We start from the raw sequence: 15,855 nt of genomic DNA, 5'->3' as shown, positions 1-15,855 counted from the left end.
CCAATAAATCCTTGGGACTTATAAAATTATACTACTGAAATTTCAATAGATATGCCTTCCGGCGACTTGCAAATTTATGAATCCCATTGGTAGACTCTCGTGAACCAAATTTGGTTTCATTTATGCTTTGCTGGTCAATCTAGATATTTCCCATCTCGAATCTTTGATAGATCGAACTTTTAAATTAATCAAGAAGGCTGAAATAAATTTCAGCCTTCTAGTGGTTCAATCTAATGAATTTTCGAGACGGGACATATCTGAGTTAGTTCAAATTAATCAAAAAGGCACAACTGAGACCAAGTTTGGTTCATGTCAGTCAACCAAGCAGCAGATTTCGAAAGAGTCTACACCCAATCCAAAGAACCCAACACAAAAAGAATTAGCATCTGCTTTGGTTTCAACTCTTCCAAAATAGTGTATCTGGTAAAGAATCAAACTCTTGGGATGATCTAGCTTCCATACCGCAAGGTCATCTCTTTACGAAATTCTGGGACAATGACGCAGCTATTGATGTGGGTCTTGCATTCCCTCTTAGATTTCTCTCTATCCCAAGCTCATCATAAGAAGGCATTTCATGGAAATAAATTAGACGTTCTCTCTAAAATGCTGTCCAAATCCACTGAATTTTATAGTAATTTTATTTGATACATATCGCTCCCCTACCATGGACATTTGCCCGTCTTTCTAGAAAAAGAAAAGGGTTGTCAGATGTTCTTCATTGACCTACGGTTTGCCACTACATTCGGAACTGACATCAGAAAATTCGTCTCCCAATATATTCGAAATTCTCCAAAAGAAACAACTTTGCAAAACAAAGACACTTTCTTTAATGGTTTCCATCTAATCAAGCCCCTTTCGATTGATCTTTACGGATTAATCTACGACATGATAAATCAATTTGGAAATTATTAATCTTTTTTATTAAAAATATACACTCCTGGATGGTATCGAATCTACTTGTACCACATCACAGGGATTTTACGATTATTAAAAATAATTGTTATTTATAAATGAAACTTATATGCATAAATTAGTAGTCGTACGATGGAAATTGCCTTTAGCGGCTTAACAACATGTACTAGTACCTTGATTTGTTGGATTATTCTCAATACTAATATCAATTGTTTCTGGTTTATTGCCGCCATCTTTATTCCCATCTCCTCCTTCACCACTACCATCTTGACTAAATTCAGGTAATGATTGAGCGATCTTCTTAAATAATAATTTGACGTTATGATTTGCTTTTGTTGAAGTTTCAATGAAAAATTTTGATCCAATTTTATTATGTAATTGTTCTACATCTTCAATACTGACTTGTCGTTTATCATTGGCTAAATCCAGTTTATTTCCAACAAGCACTATAATCACATCATCTCCTCTTTCTAATTTAACATCTTTAATCCATTTATCTAAATTCAAAAATGATTTTTTATTGGTAATATCATAACAAATAACAGCAACATGAGAATCACGAATATATGAAGGGATTAAAGATCGGAACCGTTCTTGACCAGCAGTGTCCCATAATTGTAATCTAATTGTTTTCCCTTCTTCTAGATACATTGTTTTAGATAAGAAATCTATTCCAATTGTTGCTGCATAAGTTTCATCAAATGTATCATACATAAATCGAGTGATTAAGGATGTTTTACCAACACTTTGATCTCCCAAGAAAACGATTTTATATTTCCTTAGAATGTTTGATTTGTCTCCTGGAGCTGTTGAACTCATTGTATGTATATATGCTATTGGGGGGATGGGGGGAGGGGAGGATTCTCTATGATAAATATGTGCGCCCAAATAATTGATAGTCTATTTTTTTACACTCTGGTTGAATGCCTTATAATCTTCTTTTTGAATGGGATTTAGAAGAAGTTGATACTCTTATCGGGTTTCTTCTCTCTATAGTATTACAATCGTTGCGTTACTAACTGAAGCTCCTTTATAAATTGGATAACAAGTAAAATGATGATGTTGAAAGTTTGTATGAGTGGGTTGTCGTTCCCAAGTTTCTTTTTTGAATTTTTTTTTAACTATGGAAGTAGTGTAAATGACCTCAAAATCTTTATAGTGTGCTGATTATATAATCAAGATTTTCATCCTTTCTAATTTATGATCACACTTACACTACTTTTTTGACAATTCAACTTGGAAGAAGACTACACATCCCCATCACACATCAACAATGGATGACGCAGAATTGAATGCTATTAGAGCAGCTAGATTAGCCGAACTACAAAAGAATGCAGCAGGTGGTGGAAGCAGTAGCACAGGATCCAATTCTGCTTCAGGTGCTACAGGAGGAGCAGGAGCAAATGCAGATGCAATATTGGCAAGAGTTTTAGATACAGCAGCTAGAGAAAGATTAAGTAGAGTTAGAATGGTAAGACCAGATCGTGCCCAATCAGTTGAACAATATATCTTGAAATTATATTCAATGGGCCAAATTAATCGTAAATTAGTTGAAAAAGATATTGTTGAAATATTGGATGGAATAAGTAGAGATAGTTCTCAACAACAAACTACTAAGATTACTTATAATAGAAAGCATATAGCTGTTGATGATGACGAGGATGACGATGATGACTTCTTTGATTAGCGGGAGCTTATAATAGTTAGTCGTATATACATATAAATTAAAATTGCATAGTTACACATAGTTGGCTTTTATTCCTGCATATAATAACATCACCAAAATTTTTTTTTTTTTTACACTTTGGCGTTTGTGTTTTGTTGTTTACAATTTTTTGTGGATTTGTTTACATTTACAGTTTTATCACTTTTTCTTTTTACAACCAAATCATTATTTACCTTCAAACTTAAAGACAACTCAACTAAGCAATCCAATCTATGTCAAACATTCAAGTAGTTGTTCGTTGTCGTGCAAGAAATGACAACGAAGTTAAGGCGAACTCGCCAATTGTGGTTGAATTAGCAGATGATCTTTACTCGGCGTCTGAGCCATTCATCACCATTCATCAACCAATTTCAATCAATAATAACAATAGTTCCAACAGGAGATCAATATCGCCATTGATACAGAATCAAAAAACGTATAAGGTGGATCAAATTTATGGCTCACAAGCTGACCAACAATTGCTATTTGAAAATGTTGCATTACCACTCTTGAATGATTTCATTAATGGATATAATTGTACCATCTTGGCATATGGACAAACTGGTACTGGAAAGACATACACCATGTGTGGTGGAGCTGACTTTACTACGAATTTAGAAATTTGTGAACTGGCGGGAATAATTCCAAGAATCCTTTCAGAATTATTTGCAAAACTTGCTAAGCATACTGAAGATTATATGGTTAAATGTTCCTATATTGAACTATATAATGAAAATTTAAAAGATTTATTACAAGATGAGAATAATAAGGGTAATAATTTAAAAATATTCGAACAAAATAATTCCAAGAACCCAAACCAGAACAACTCAATAAAGATTCATAACCTAAGTGAGCATTGTATTGGTAGTTTTCAAGAAGGACTCAAATACCTAAAAATGGGATTAAATCGAAAAAAGACAAGTAGTACCAAGCTTAATGATGTTTCTTCTAGATCACATACAATCTTTTCCATAACTTTATACACAAAATCGTGGTCTCAAGAAGACAAGTATCGGGTATCTAAATTAAATTTAGTTGATTTAGCTGGATCTGAAAATATCTCTAGATCAGGGTCAATGGTAAAAGAGACTGGTTCTATCAACCAATCGTTGTTAACATTAGGTAGAGTTTTTAATGCACTCAGTGATCAACAAGCTTCAGCACAACAGCAACAATCATCAGCATCTTCTGTTACTTCATCCAATTCAAAACAAAACCATAATCACATTCCATACCGTGAATCCAAGTTAACTAGATTATTACAAGAATCCATTGGTGGAAATACCAAAACAGCATTAATTGCCACAATTTCGCCAGCAAAAATCAATATTGACGAAACCTGCTCTACTTTAAGTTATGCAAGTAAAGCCAAAAACATCAAGAATTTACCTCAAACTGGACATGATTCTGAACAAGTCATGAAGAAGATTTTGGTGCTGAATTTATCTGAAGAGATAAATAGGTTGAATTTTGATTTGATTGCAACTAGACGTAAGAATGGGGTATATTTGGATGATGATAATTATCAAAAGTTGATTGATGAACAGGAAGCTTTGAAGACGATGGTAAAAGAGCAATCATTGAAAATTGTACAATTATCTAATAAATGTGAACAATTGGATGGTTGTAAACAAGAATTAAGAAAGGCTAATACACAAATTGAAATATTAAGTAATGAACGTGATCAGTATCAGAAACAACAAAATCAATTGACTATAGATTATGAGTGTTTAAAAGAACAAAACACGGCGATGAAACAAAAGGTAAAGAAAGTACATGAGACATATAATAACTCAACCGATTTATTAGTCAAGACAATTTTTAGGACGATTCAAGACACCATTGAGTCTTCGAAGAAATTAATGACTTATAGGACGCATGATCAGAGCAATGTTGTCGATAGTTTAACTAAATTTGAATCTCAATTAACTGGAAAGATTCAGAAATATAATGATTCAGTGTCAGGAACAATAGAGAAGTATAATCAGAAGATTTTACTGTTTCTTACGGGTGATATACGTTCCTTATTGGACCATTATACTGGACTTTATGAAAAGATACTAGACTCTGAGAAACAATTAACATCACAAGCTCATGATCGTATAGTTGAATTGGAATTTGCTAATGAGGAATTCACCAGGTTTTTGCGAAATAAACATTTGACTGAATCTATGCAAGTAAAAATTTCCCAAACATCTATCGCAATGGTTAATGAAAAGATCCAAGAGTTCAAAAGAAAGACCACCAAAGCAGTTAATGAAGCAGTTAATGATATTATCACGAAGCAATCTGGCCTGATCTTAAATCAAATCACTGAATCACAACACGAGATAATCAATTCTGACCTCTCACAAGAACGAAATAACTTGTACACTCAGGAATCTAAATGGAAAGACAAATTTGCGGAAATGCTCTCGGGAATTCAAGGCCATATACAAGATCATGGCAGCCTTATTGATTCCCATCATGAAGAAGTTAAATCTTTGTCTCTCAATAATAGGAAAAATATTGACGAATTGAAGGAGATGGCTGAGAAGTTCAAATTATCAAATGAAGTGGGCAATCCGCCTGATTTCTCTGCCTCTTTTGCAGAAGTTTCAAAGGCTGTTGAAGTTGATAATGAAGAACTAATTAATGTCTTGACTGAATCCAATGAGAAACTTGAACAGATTAAAGAAATCGACATGAAGAATCAATTTGTGGTTTCACCAATACGACCTACACCAACCAGATCTCCATCCAAGAAGGGTAGAAAGAGAAGCCACTCAGTATCTCCGATCAAGATTCAAAGACTGCTGTTGGATTTACCGGGTGGAGTGTCTACTAATATACCGAGATTGAAAAAGTCTAAATCATTATGTCAGGACAACATTAATGAGAAAGAGAATCAAACAAGTGGTCAAGAGGACAATAGAACCCAGAAGAAAAGAAGGATGGTAATTATGAAGGATGAACTTAATCTACTAAGTTAAATTACTTTTAGTTTATGTTATATTTTATATAATGGACAGTATTAATATTATTTATGGTTTATACAAACATGTAGCTTATCTCTATTGCCTCTACGTCATAGTTTTAGTTTTGTATTGCGCTACCATATTATCACCAGAAAAAAAAAAGAACACCGAATTAAAAATCTAAAGATTAGATTGATTAATGGGGCAAAAGTCAACAAAAGGACACACCAAGTTTTATATGTCTATAGTCAATATAATAAGTAATTAAGCAGAAGCAAGTAACTAACAATGTTGAGTAAGACGGTTCGATATTTGATTGGGTATTCAGCCATATCAGTCGGGCTTATCAGTTGGTCTATCCATGATTCATTGACTCAATCATATAATTTCACCATGTTTATAGTTGAAATGACAGATGGAATTAAATTAGGAATATTACTTAATTTTATAATCTTTTCATTTATGATAATCATGAAACTATTACAATTGATAATCTTTGGAGAATTAAGAATCATTGAATTGGAACATTTATTCGAAACTTTACCATTTTTCATTATCAATTTATTTCTTAATTTAGCCACGGGTGATAATAATATCATATTGAATGTATTACTTATGGGGTTTGCTATTAGTTTTAAAATATTCCATATTTTGATATTTGATCGATTAGATTTCCTTAATTTAACAATTGTTAATCATTTAATGACTCAAGATTTAACATTCATGGACGCATTATCAGTATATTTATCCCTGATTAGTTTTTGGTTAAATTTAATATTTATTGGGTTAGATTTTGCTATGGCCAAGTTCTTAATCTATGATGTATTCCAAGGGATCAATTCAGTAACTTGTTTACTTTTTGGATTTCAATTTGCAGTACAGGGGGTAGAAGCATTAACTAATTATTCGAAATTGTTATTAGGAATTTATGAAACCTTGTTTTATAGAATAGATAAACTGCCTAATATGATGCTGGTTCGTTTCCCTATGGATGGCCCCATGGAGATTAATGGAATTCCCATAGAAGGTACCTATCCATTTCCACAACCAACACCGAATACAACAGAACCAGAAGAGGATGATGCAGAAGACAGTGAATCTGATCAAGCTACGCTTAATGAGGAGGATGAGGAGGACGAAGATATGCCAGAGCCCCAGGCACCAGACCCTAACTTAGAATTCAACTTTGAAGATGACGACGATGATGACGACGATGAAGATCAAGAAAAAATATGGGAAAATAAAGCCTATTACACCAAAGCAGTCGACATCTGTGCAGCCATTCTCACATCAGTCTCATACATTGTATTCATATATTTATTAACCTTCCATTCAGGTTCCCAGCTCCCCTTATCAATGCTACAAGGAACTTATTCATCCATACGTAAATCATACCTAGAAATCAAACAATTATTGCTATTTATAGAATCTTCAAAACGATTAGATGCACAACTCCCAAATGCAACAACTGAAGATTTAGAACAAGCAGATAATTTATGTATAATATGTCGTGAGACTATGCATACACCTTATGATTTTATTCAATTGCATCACAGACCCCAACCACAAAGACGATGTCCTAAAAAGCTTGGATGTGGTCATATTTTACATGTCGGGTGTTTGAAGGAATGGTTAGAGAGATCAGATAGTTGTCCGTTGTGTAGACGGAAAGTATTTCTCAGCGAGGCGGAAGCACGGGCTGCTGCCATTGCTGCGGCCAATCAACCACATCCTGAACCGGCTCAGGCTCAAAATCCTCCGGTGGAAGTACCCGAACCACCTCAAGCACAGCCTGGTAATATACCTGTCCCACCTCCACAAACGGCCGATATTCCCCAACCTACCACCGTACCAATACAACAACAACAACCATCTAATATCGATCATCTTAATGAAGTCACTACTGCTCCGCCTGTAGAAGGCACCTCAACCCAACTAACAACATCAGGAGAACCAAATACTCAATCAACAACATGTCAAACTATCTCACTTCCCCATAATGCCCTACTACCACCTGGTTGGATTCTACTACCATTAGAAAAACCGAATCCATCAGCTGAAGGAGAATGCGAGGGAGATTATAAAGTTAGTTTATCCAAGATTCATCTGGCGACATTGAGAATTAGGAGGAATACTGAATCTGGAAGAGCTATGATTAGAACTTATGAGCTTCCTAGAGAGGTTATAAATTGAGTAAATTTGTATAGAGGTAATGAAAAGTTAATAAATATTATTACAATGTAAAATTAAAAGTCTATAAATCTAACCTGTCTTTTGTGTATATCACTAATCGAAATCAAAATCAAAATCTATCATTGTCTGTTGACTACCACCGATATTTCCTTGAGGTCCACTACCATTATTATTGTGTGGTGCCTCAAGACTAGATCCTCGTGTATCGTATAATTCTAAACTGTTTCTTCTCATATCAAATGCATCAAATTTCGGATTTGAATCCTCGAATTCGTCTTCTTCATCTTCATCGCCTCTTTCGATGTTCGGTTCCCATTTTTGAGATGTTTCGGGAAATGAAGTTTCATCTAAATCGATAGTCTCAGGTTGATGTTTGTCCGGTTCTGCCTCTTCTTCGTCAGAACTGATCTCACTCCATCCTCCTTCGGTATTGTTCTCAACAGTCGCATTCTCGATATCTTCATTATCAGAGCCATCGTCTTTGTCTGAACTTATATCACTCCATCCTTCATCTTGAGTAGGAATAGGCAGAATGAGCTTTGTAGAACTTAGTGTGTCTGAATGGTCACTAATTGAATCAGAACTGATATCACTCCATCCATTCGCTTCATGATCGGAATCATTGCCGGGAAGTTGATCTTTTTCCAAGTCCATTTTTCCATTTTGTTGAACAATATCAGAACGACTAGATTGTACACTCAACCCTTCACTCATAACCACATCTTCATCTGATGAAATCTCATCCCATCCATTACTCACCCCATTTCCAATCCTTTCTCTTTCATCCACTTTTTCGATCCTTTCATACAACCTCTCCATTGAGATTTCAATATCCTTCAGGTCAAACACAAACAGAAACTCCCTACATTTATCCAGCTCCCCCTCAATCGTCTCCTTAATCCTATCCAACCTCTCAACCACCTCAGATTTTGTCCTATATGGCTGTCCCAACATCTCCAACTTATCCAAATCATCTTGTACGATATATCCATTGACAACCTTGGTAGCTTGGGATAAATTACACAACACAAGCATAAAATATAACACCCCTTCGGTATTATATGGTGGTTCTAATATGAATTCCTGGATTCTGTTCATGACTGTTTCATAATCCTGTTTGATGAATAGGTTCCAGAGGGCAGTGATGACATATAAGGGAGTTAGCGTCTTCAGTCCCGATCTCCATACGGGTGCCGTGTTTGACCGACTTCGTTGCGATGTATTGGTGGAGTTCACATTAGTGATTGTATAGAATGATATTAGATATTCGAAGAATTTTTCAACTTTGAGATTGGAGTGTTGGGGATGGGGTTGTTGGAGATGGGTTAGGATTTCGATCCCAAGGGGCCATATTGTCCGAATATCAACTGAAGGAAACCTTATTAGGAGACAGAATAACTTATAGCCCAATTCCCAATTCTTTCTTAAGATATTTAAATGAAGTAAAGTTGATAAATTTTTAATATGCTGTTGTTGGATTGAATTTGATTTGTCGAGATATTCAACCGGTAGAACCTCTAATCCATTCGTTCGTATTAAGAAATCGGCCTTGACTGATCTATTTGTTTTATCGAAAGTTTGAGTAAATTGATGAAGTTTATTGGTCATTATTGTGTCGTATTCTTCATATTTTTCATTATATGCTTCTTGTTCAAGATGGCTTGTCTTGTCTATATTCTCGAGATATTCATACACTTTCGTCGCCAAAGGTGCATTAACCGCAGTTATCCCAGTCACGGCCTCTTTCCTATTTTTCTTATTCTTCTTGCTTGTATTATTCCCTCGGGATTTCGCTTTTAGATTCTGATTCAAACTCCCACCATTCTCATCGTTATGCCATACTTCATAAGTCTCCTCCGGTTTCGTCGTTCTCCTATTCTGTAATTCAGTATGTATCAACTCCAAAACCTTCTTCTTAGCCTTCAGTTTCCGTAGTTTCTTCTTATGTATCCTTGAAGAATGTTGATATATTTCTTGAAATTTTTTAAGTTCGATATATTTTGATATTAATTGCTCTGTTGATCGTAGTTTTGTTTCATGACCGCTATTACGGTACGTTATATCTTCAAACATGGGTGTGTGTGTCTTGTGGATGCTATATGAATGTCATTACTTTTTGCCTTGATAAAGCTTCTTTAGAAAGGAAAGGAAGAAGCTAACTGTTAATGATATCATAAAAAGAAAAAGAAAAACATTTAAAAAAATAATAATGGTCGCGCTTCCAGTTGTGTTTTGAGATGAGGATGAGTATAAACAATAACAACCTCCTTTGAGTTAACTCAATGGGAGTAGGTTTTTCTGTATAGTTTTTATAAATTGTATAGCTTTCCTAATTGATATGAGTAAAAAAAAAAACAAGAGATGGAGAACAATGCAATAAACCACATACAACAAAGATCAAGTTTAAACTCTACTTTTGCTATTCAAAACCTATTTACAGAAAAATATAACAAAAGATATATAGAGTTCCAAATAAAAAATAATTACAAACATCCTTCTTTTTTCCAATTCTTCCTGAAAAGAGGAAACATTTAGCTATGTTCCTTAGAACATACCTGGCATACCACCGGCTGGAGCAGCAGGAGGAGCAGCACCCTTTGGTTGAGGAGCATCAACAATGGCACATTCAGTAGTAGCCAATAAGGAAGCAACACCAGAAGCATCAACTAATCCATTCTTAACAACCTTGAAAGGATCAATAATACCAGCAGCAATCATATCGGTATATTCACCCTTTTGAGAATCATAACCATAATTGAATTCAGGTTCATCATAAATCTTACCAACAATAACAGCACCTTCTTCACCAGCATTTTCAATAATTCTTCTAGCTGGTTTAGTGATGGCAGCCTTAATGATTTCAACCCCTAATTTTTGATCGAAATTTGCGGCTTTATCTTTAACTTCATCCAAGATTCTAGTGGCTTTGATTAAAGCAGTACCACCACCTGGTAAAATACCTTCTTGAACAGCGGCTCTGGTGGCATTAAGAGCATCTTCATAACGATCCTTCTTTTCACCAACTTCAACTTCGGAAGATCCACCAACCTTAACAACAGCAACACCACCGGATAATTTAGCTAATCTTTCTTGTAATTTTTCCTTTTCATATTCAGTAGTGGCAACATCATCAATAGTGGCTCTGATTTGTTCACATCTGGCAGCAAGGTTTTCCTTGGAACCTTCACCATTTAACACAACAGTGTCTTCTTTGGTGATGGAAATAGATCCAGCAGAACCTAATAAATCAATAGTAGCGTCACTTGGTTTAAGATCTAATTCTTCAGTGAAGACAGTACCACCGGTTAAGATGGCAATATCACCTAAAGTGTTCTTTCTGTTGTCACCGAAACCTGGAGCCTTAACAGCACAAACTTGGACTTGACCTCTTAATTTATTTAAGATACAAGCAGCTAAAGCTTCACCATCAATATCTTCAGCAAGAATTAATAATGGTCTTCTAGTTTGATTAGATAATTCTAAAGAAGGTAAAATATCTTGAATTGAAGAGATTTTCTTTTCAGATAATAAAACTAATGGATTTTCAAATTCAACTTTACCAGTTTTGGTATTAGTAATAAAATAAGGAGAAATGAAACCACGATCAAATTTCATACCTTCAGTAACTTCCAATTCATCTTCTAAAGTCTTACCTTCCTTAACAGTGATAACACCTTCCTTACCAACTTTTTCCATAGCAGAAGCTAATAATCTACCGATATGAACATCACCATTAGCAGAAATAGTAGCAACTTGAGCAATTTCTTCAGAAGTAGTAATTTCTTTCTTATTCTTTTGTAAGAATTCAATAACAGCTTCAACAGCAGCTTGAGAACCTCTTCTTAAATCCATTGGGTTACAACCAGCAGCAACGTTCTTAACCGATTCAGTGAAAATAGATCTACCTAAAACAGTAGCAGAAGTAGTACCATCACCAGCACTTTCATTAGTTTTGGAAGCAACTTCTTGTAATAATTTAGCTCCTAAATCTTCAAATTTATCTTCTAAAGTAATGGCTCTAGCAACAGTAACACCATCTTTAGTAATCTTTGGAGCACCAAATGGTTGTTCAATTAAAACATTACGACCTTTTGGACCTAAAGTGACTGAAACAGCATCAGCTAAAGTATTAACACCTTTTAATAAGGCAGCTCTACCTTCAACTCCGAATTTTAATTCTTTGTGGGATAAATTACGAACGAAAGAAGTAGTAGCTCTTCTAATAGATGGATGACTGGTTCTCAACATTGTGTCTAAATTGTGTGTGTGTTGTGAATTGACTAGACCCAGAAGGAGATTGTGAGAGTGTGGGAGAGATGGTGAAAATTTTATATGATTCTCCACGGATCCGAAAAAAAATTCCAACAATTGAAAAAGAAAAAAAAAATTTCCAGAAAATTCTATAAATCACGTGACCACCGGAAAATGTATGGAATAAAATTTCTCTCTATACTTTCTCCCCTGATTATCCCGGGTTAATTCTAAAATGCCAAGACATAAATTAATAACCTTTTTTATTTAATTACACTGTACATTACATAATAAAAATGGCTGCAAAAAACCTGAATGTTTTAATGGATGCAATTAAAATACCGGTTTTGATTAAACACTGACGTTCATTCTAAGTTGAGACTTGTGTTTGGTGGATGTAGAATTTCACCATTGATCTTTCTTCTCTAAAAACGTTTTATTCCATCATTCCGGGAATTACATGCCACAATACCGATATGGTTATGACCTATCTTATAGGTATTGTTCGATGTACCATGTAGCTCATCAAATACCCTTTACGTATTAAGAACAAACGGTCTAAATTAAAAATCTCTTATATTAAATAATAACATACACATACATAAATACTTTTCTAAGGAATGACTAAAAAATCGAATAAAATTTCTCTTCTCCAATTACAACTACTGCTTACTTCCCTTGAATCAATTTCCTAATTAATGAAGAATTATCATAACTCTCATCACCCGCATCCTCTCTTTCCTTCACATTACTACCACTTCCATTACCACTACCAACACTAGGATCATTCATCAATCCAACAGCAGCAGGTACACTAATCGAAGAAGGAACACCAGCCTCTTCCAATCTCTTGGCCTCCTCCATCAAAGGTCTAATACAAAGCCACCCAGTCTCAGTCCTAAAATGTCTACTCAACGCATCACTCCTAGCAAACTTCTTCCCACATCCCCATTTCGTCACACCATCCTGTAAGAATCCTTCACATTTAAAATTCTTAACTCCATTATGCAACATCTCATGTCTCTTTTTGTCATGAGATCTAGCAAAACTCTTGGGGCAATGACTGCATTGATATGGTTTATCAGTTGAATGAGTCTTCATATGAGATTTCAAGTTATATGGTTTTTGGAATACTTTATGACAAACTTCACAGGGATATGATTCAGTGGGGTCGATATTGGACAGATCAGTTGCCAGCTTCTTTCTTCTCTTCCGCCTTATTGATCTTGAATTGGTTAGGGATACAATTGAAGAATAATCAATATTTGGAGCAGGGGTATTTGAAGCTGGATGAATGGATGGTGATGATGAAGAAATTGAATGTTCGGAATGTACACCTAAGGGACTCATAGGATACCGTGGTTGTTGTTGTTGATTGGCGGTGGATGGTAATGGTGGATAGTTCCCATTATATTGATAATAGGCTTGGTATGGGTTTTGCGGAGGGGGATACTGTTGTGGAGGTAGTTGTTGTTGTTGTTGTTGTGCCATAGCTGGGGGTTGTGGTAATGGAGCTTGCTGATATGCATTGTATTGATTTGGTGGGTATTCAAATGAATATTGGGAAGGTGCCATTTGTTTTGCTAATGGTTGTGGAGCAGTACTTGGGGTATAAGGTAATAATTGAGGTTTATTAACATCCTTTTGAGGCATGTTTAAGAAGATTGATGGGAGTGGTTGTCCTTGCTGTTGTTGTGGCTGTTGTTGTTGTTGCATGAATTGATCTTGGTCATGTCTCATTTGAGGTTGTAATGGCGGTTGTGGTTGCCTTGGGTAAGGTGGGGCATTCATGACGTATTGTGAAGGGAGTTGACCAAATGCCGGTTGCTGTTGTTGTTGTTGACCTTGTTGTTGTTGTTGTAATAAGCTTTGTTGTGTCTGCTTTGGATCTTGTGACAGACTACCAAGGTTGGCATTGGCGTTGTAATGAGGATTATAATTGAACATAGTCAACATTTGGAATGGATGTCTATTTGTTTGTTTCTTATATACGATTGATTGCTTTAGAATAATAAATGTCTGATCCCATATAAAGTAATAAAAAAATAGAATTAATGAATATCAGACAAAACAGACAGACAGTTAGTTATGGGGTTAACTATAAGACTGATAGATAAGATGAGAAGAAAAGATACAAAGAAAAAGAGCCAAGAAATTTAAAATTAAAAATTTTTAAACGAAGATTCAATTTCTATTTTATATTCTTTCTTTCAGAAGAGGGACAGACAAAACAGACACAGGGATTAAAAATAAAAATAAAAATCTGTCAATTGAGTAAAAAAAAAAACAATTAAAAATATTTACAGATTAAAAAATATATTATTTTTTTGTTCAAGCCATTAAAAAATATTAAAAACTCCTACTTTGAAGATCAAACAAAAAAAAAAGGTCAGCTCATAAATAATTATTACCGATGTGAAATAATAAACCGACACTACTGTAACTTTTCTCCAATGCACTGCCATCGCCTCAAGATACATATTCTAACTTTTAAGGACATCATTTTTAGACTAGTTTACATATTTGACACATATTCCCGATGAACCTAAATTGCAATGGGAGATACGGGGGCATAAGTTAATTACTCGAATAACACAAAACTTCTTTTGATTACCTAATCAAGTATCGGGCCCTGATAATATTTTATCGTTCCGGTCCCCCCTCTTTCAGTTTGCTACATAATCAATTAAATTATTTTTTTAATTATTTCAATTTTCATGGAATTTTTATTTGATTGTTCTTTATTTGCTGACAATTATTGGTCCAGATTTGTCTCACAGACAATATTGATAAATTGATAAATTGATAATAAAATTTTAATTTTTAAATGTACTCCTCTTTTTTACCACAATCTATTAATTTAATTTAAGTAATTTTGCACAGTTGCTTCACAATGTTTGAAATTCCAGTCGGGAAAATATTACGTTGTACATGCACGTAAAAAAAAAATTAAATTACCAAAAAAATAATGCAAAAAAAAAAAAAAAACGAATATTTTTTTTATTTAGTAGTTTTAAAAATCTCTATCAAGCCTTGAAATGATTTCTTGGCACTGGCTTTTTTTCGTTGTTTTAAATATAAATTTTTCTTAACCCATTCAATTCAAAAGTAAACGAAATTTGGGGTAAAGGGTCTACCAACCAACATGTAACCCCATTTTGAAAAGAGTTCTTTCCCATTACTTAACTGATCTTTACTCCGTAATGATTTATAGAAAAGGGGATGAGAGTTAGGGAGGGGGCGTGGGTATTGGAGAATGACAATGAATTTTGAGGGATTTTTTTTTTTTTTTTAAAAAAAAGAGAGAAGAGGAGGTGGAGGTGGAAATTTCTTTTCTCAACAAAAGTTATGTCATAGCCTTTTTCCCTGTAAATCTAAAAAAAAATGAAACTATGATAACGCGATTCGAGATTTTCATTGTTAGTTTTCTATAAATAAAATTCAAGCCATTGACTTGTTTTGCTTGTTGGTTTAATTTTAGTAATCTCAAAAACCAGCTAATAGTTATCGTAATTCCTTGACAATGAACTGTAACCAGCCCACAACAATATGCCCTATTCAGAGCTTTCCCAAGGCTTAGCTAGATAGCCCACAATATACAATACCGGGAAAGTTGTGAATACGTTCCCGGTATTGATTGTATTGTATTCCATGGGGTAATTGAACACATGGCTTTTGTATTTGTACCTCTTCGAACTAACTCGATGAACTTTTTATTGGATTGTATAATTAATCAATTTTTTGACACATTCTTCTTTGGCTAAGTACTCAGCCCTATTTCCTTTCCCCAGCTAACATCTGTGGCGTAGACATTATCTTGCACAATCGAAAACGCAC

General features: G+C 34.6%; 7 protein-coding genes across 7 annotated transcripts; 3 read left to right on the top strand and 4 right to left on the bottom strand. All coding sequences in view use genetic code 12, as the record gives it.

The window, feature by feature from the left end:
• Positions 1-1,065: 1,065 nt before the first annotated feature.
• J8A68_005525 (Rab family GTPase) lies at positions 1,066-1,731 on the bottom strand (the record flags this gene model as incomplete). Its single annotated transcript, XM_049409601.1, has 1 exon — positions 1,066-1,731. One exon carries the CDS (start codon positions 1,729-1,731, stop codon positions 1,066-1,068), a length of 666 nt encoding a protein of 221 aa, XP_049261238.1.
• Positions 1,732-2,185: 454 nt separating this feature from the next.
• On the top strand, positions 2,186-2,599 carry J8A68_005524 (uncharacterized protein; the record flags this gene model as incomplete). The annotated part of the gene is made up of 1 exon (XM_049409600.1): positions 2,186-2,599. One exon carries the CDS (start codon positions 2,186-2,188, stop codon positions 2,597-2,599), a length of 414 nt encoding a protein of 137 aa, XP_049261237.1.
• Positions 2,600-2,850: 251 nt separating this feature from the next.
• Positions 2,851-5,589, top strand: KIP1 (Kip1p; the record flags this gene model as incomplete). The annotated part of the gene is made up of 1 exon (XM_049409599.1): positions 2,851-5,589. The coding sequence occupies one exon, from the start codon at positions 2,851-2,853 to the stop codon at positions 5,587-5,589; it is 2,739 nt and encodes a 912-aa protein (XP_049261236.1).
• Positions 5,590-5,862: 273 nt separating this feature from the next.
• Positions 5,863-7,767, top strand: J8A68_005522 (E3 ubiquitin-protein ligase; the record flags this gene model as incomplete). The annotated part of the gene is made up of 1 exon (XM_049409598.1): positions 5,863-7,767. One exon carries the CDS (start codon positions 5,863-5,865, stop codon positions 7,765-7,767), a length of 1,905 nt encoding a protein of 634 aa, XP_049261235.1.
• A 93-nt stretch (positions 7,768-7,860) lies between these two features.
• On the bottom strand, positions 7,861-9,840 carry RRN11 (Rrn11p; the record flags this gene model as incomplete). The annotated part of the gene is made up of 1 exon (XM_049409597.1): positions 7,861-9,840. One exon carries the CDS (start codon positions 9,838-9,840, stop codon positions 7,861-7,863), a length of 1,980 nt encoding a protein of 659 aa, XP_049261234.1.
• Positions 9,841-10,311: 471 nt separating this feature from the next.
• Positions 10,312-12,015, bottom strand: HSP60 (chaperone ATPase; the record flags this gene model as incomplete). The annotated part of the gene is made up of 1 exon (XM_049409595.1): positions 10,312-12,015. One exon carries the CDS (start codon positions 12,013-12,015, stop codon positions 10,312-10,314), a length of 1,704 nt encoding a protein of 567 aa, XP_049261233.1.
• Positions 12,016-12,687: 672 nt separating this feature from the next.
• On the bottom strand, positions 12,688-13,974 carry J8A68_005519 (C2H2-type zinc finger protein; the record flags this gene model as incomplete). The annotated part of the gene is made up of 1 exon (XM_049409594.1): positions 12,688-13,974. The coding sequence occupies one exon, from the start codon at positions 13,972-13,974 to the stop codon at positions 12,688-12,690; it is 1,287 nt and encodes a 428-aa protein (XP_049261232.1).
• Between the last annotated feature and the right edge of the window lie 1,881 nt (positions 13,975-15,855).

The sequence above is a fragment of the Hemisphaericaspora subhashii genome, assembly GCF_019202705.1.
Source record: "Hemisphaericaspora subhashii strain CBS 10753 chromosome Unknown scaffold17, whole genome shotgun sequence".
NCBI lineage: Eukaryota > Fungi > Ascomycota > Pichiomycetes > Serinales > Debaryomycetaceae > Hemisphaericaspora > Hemisphaericaspora subhashii.
Note: the sequence above shows the minus strand (reverse complement) of the source record. Positions and strands in the feature narration are given on the sequence as shown.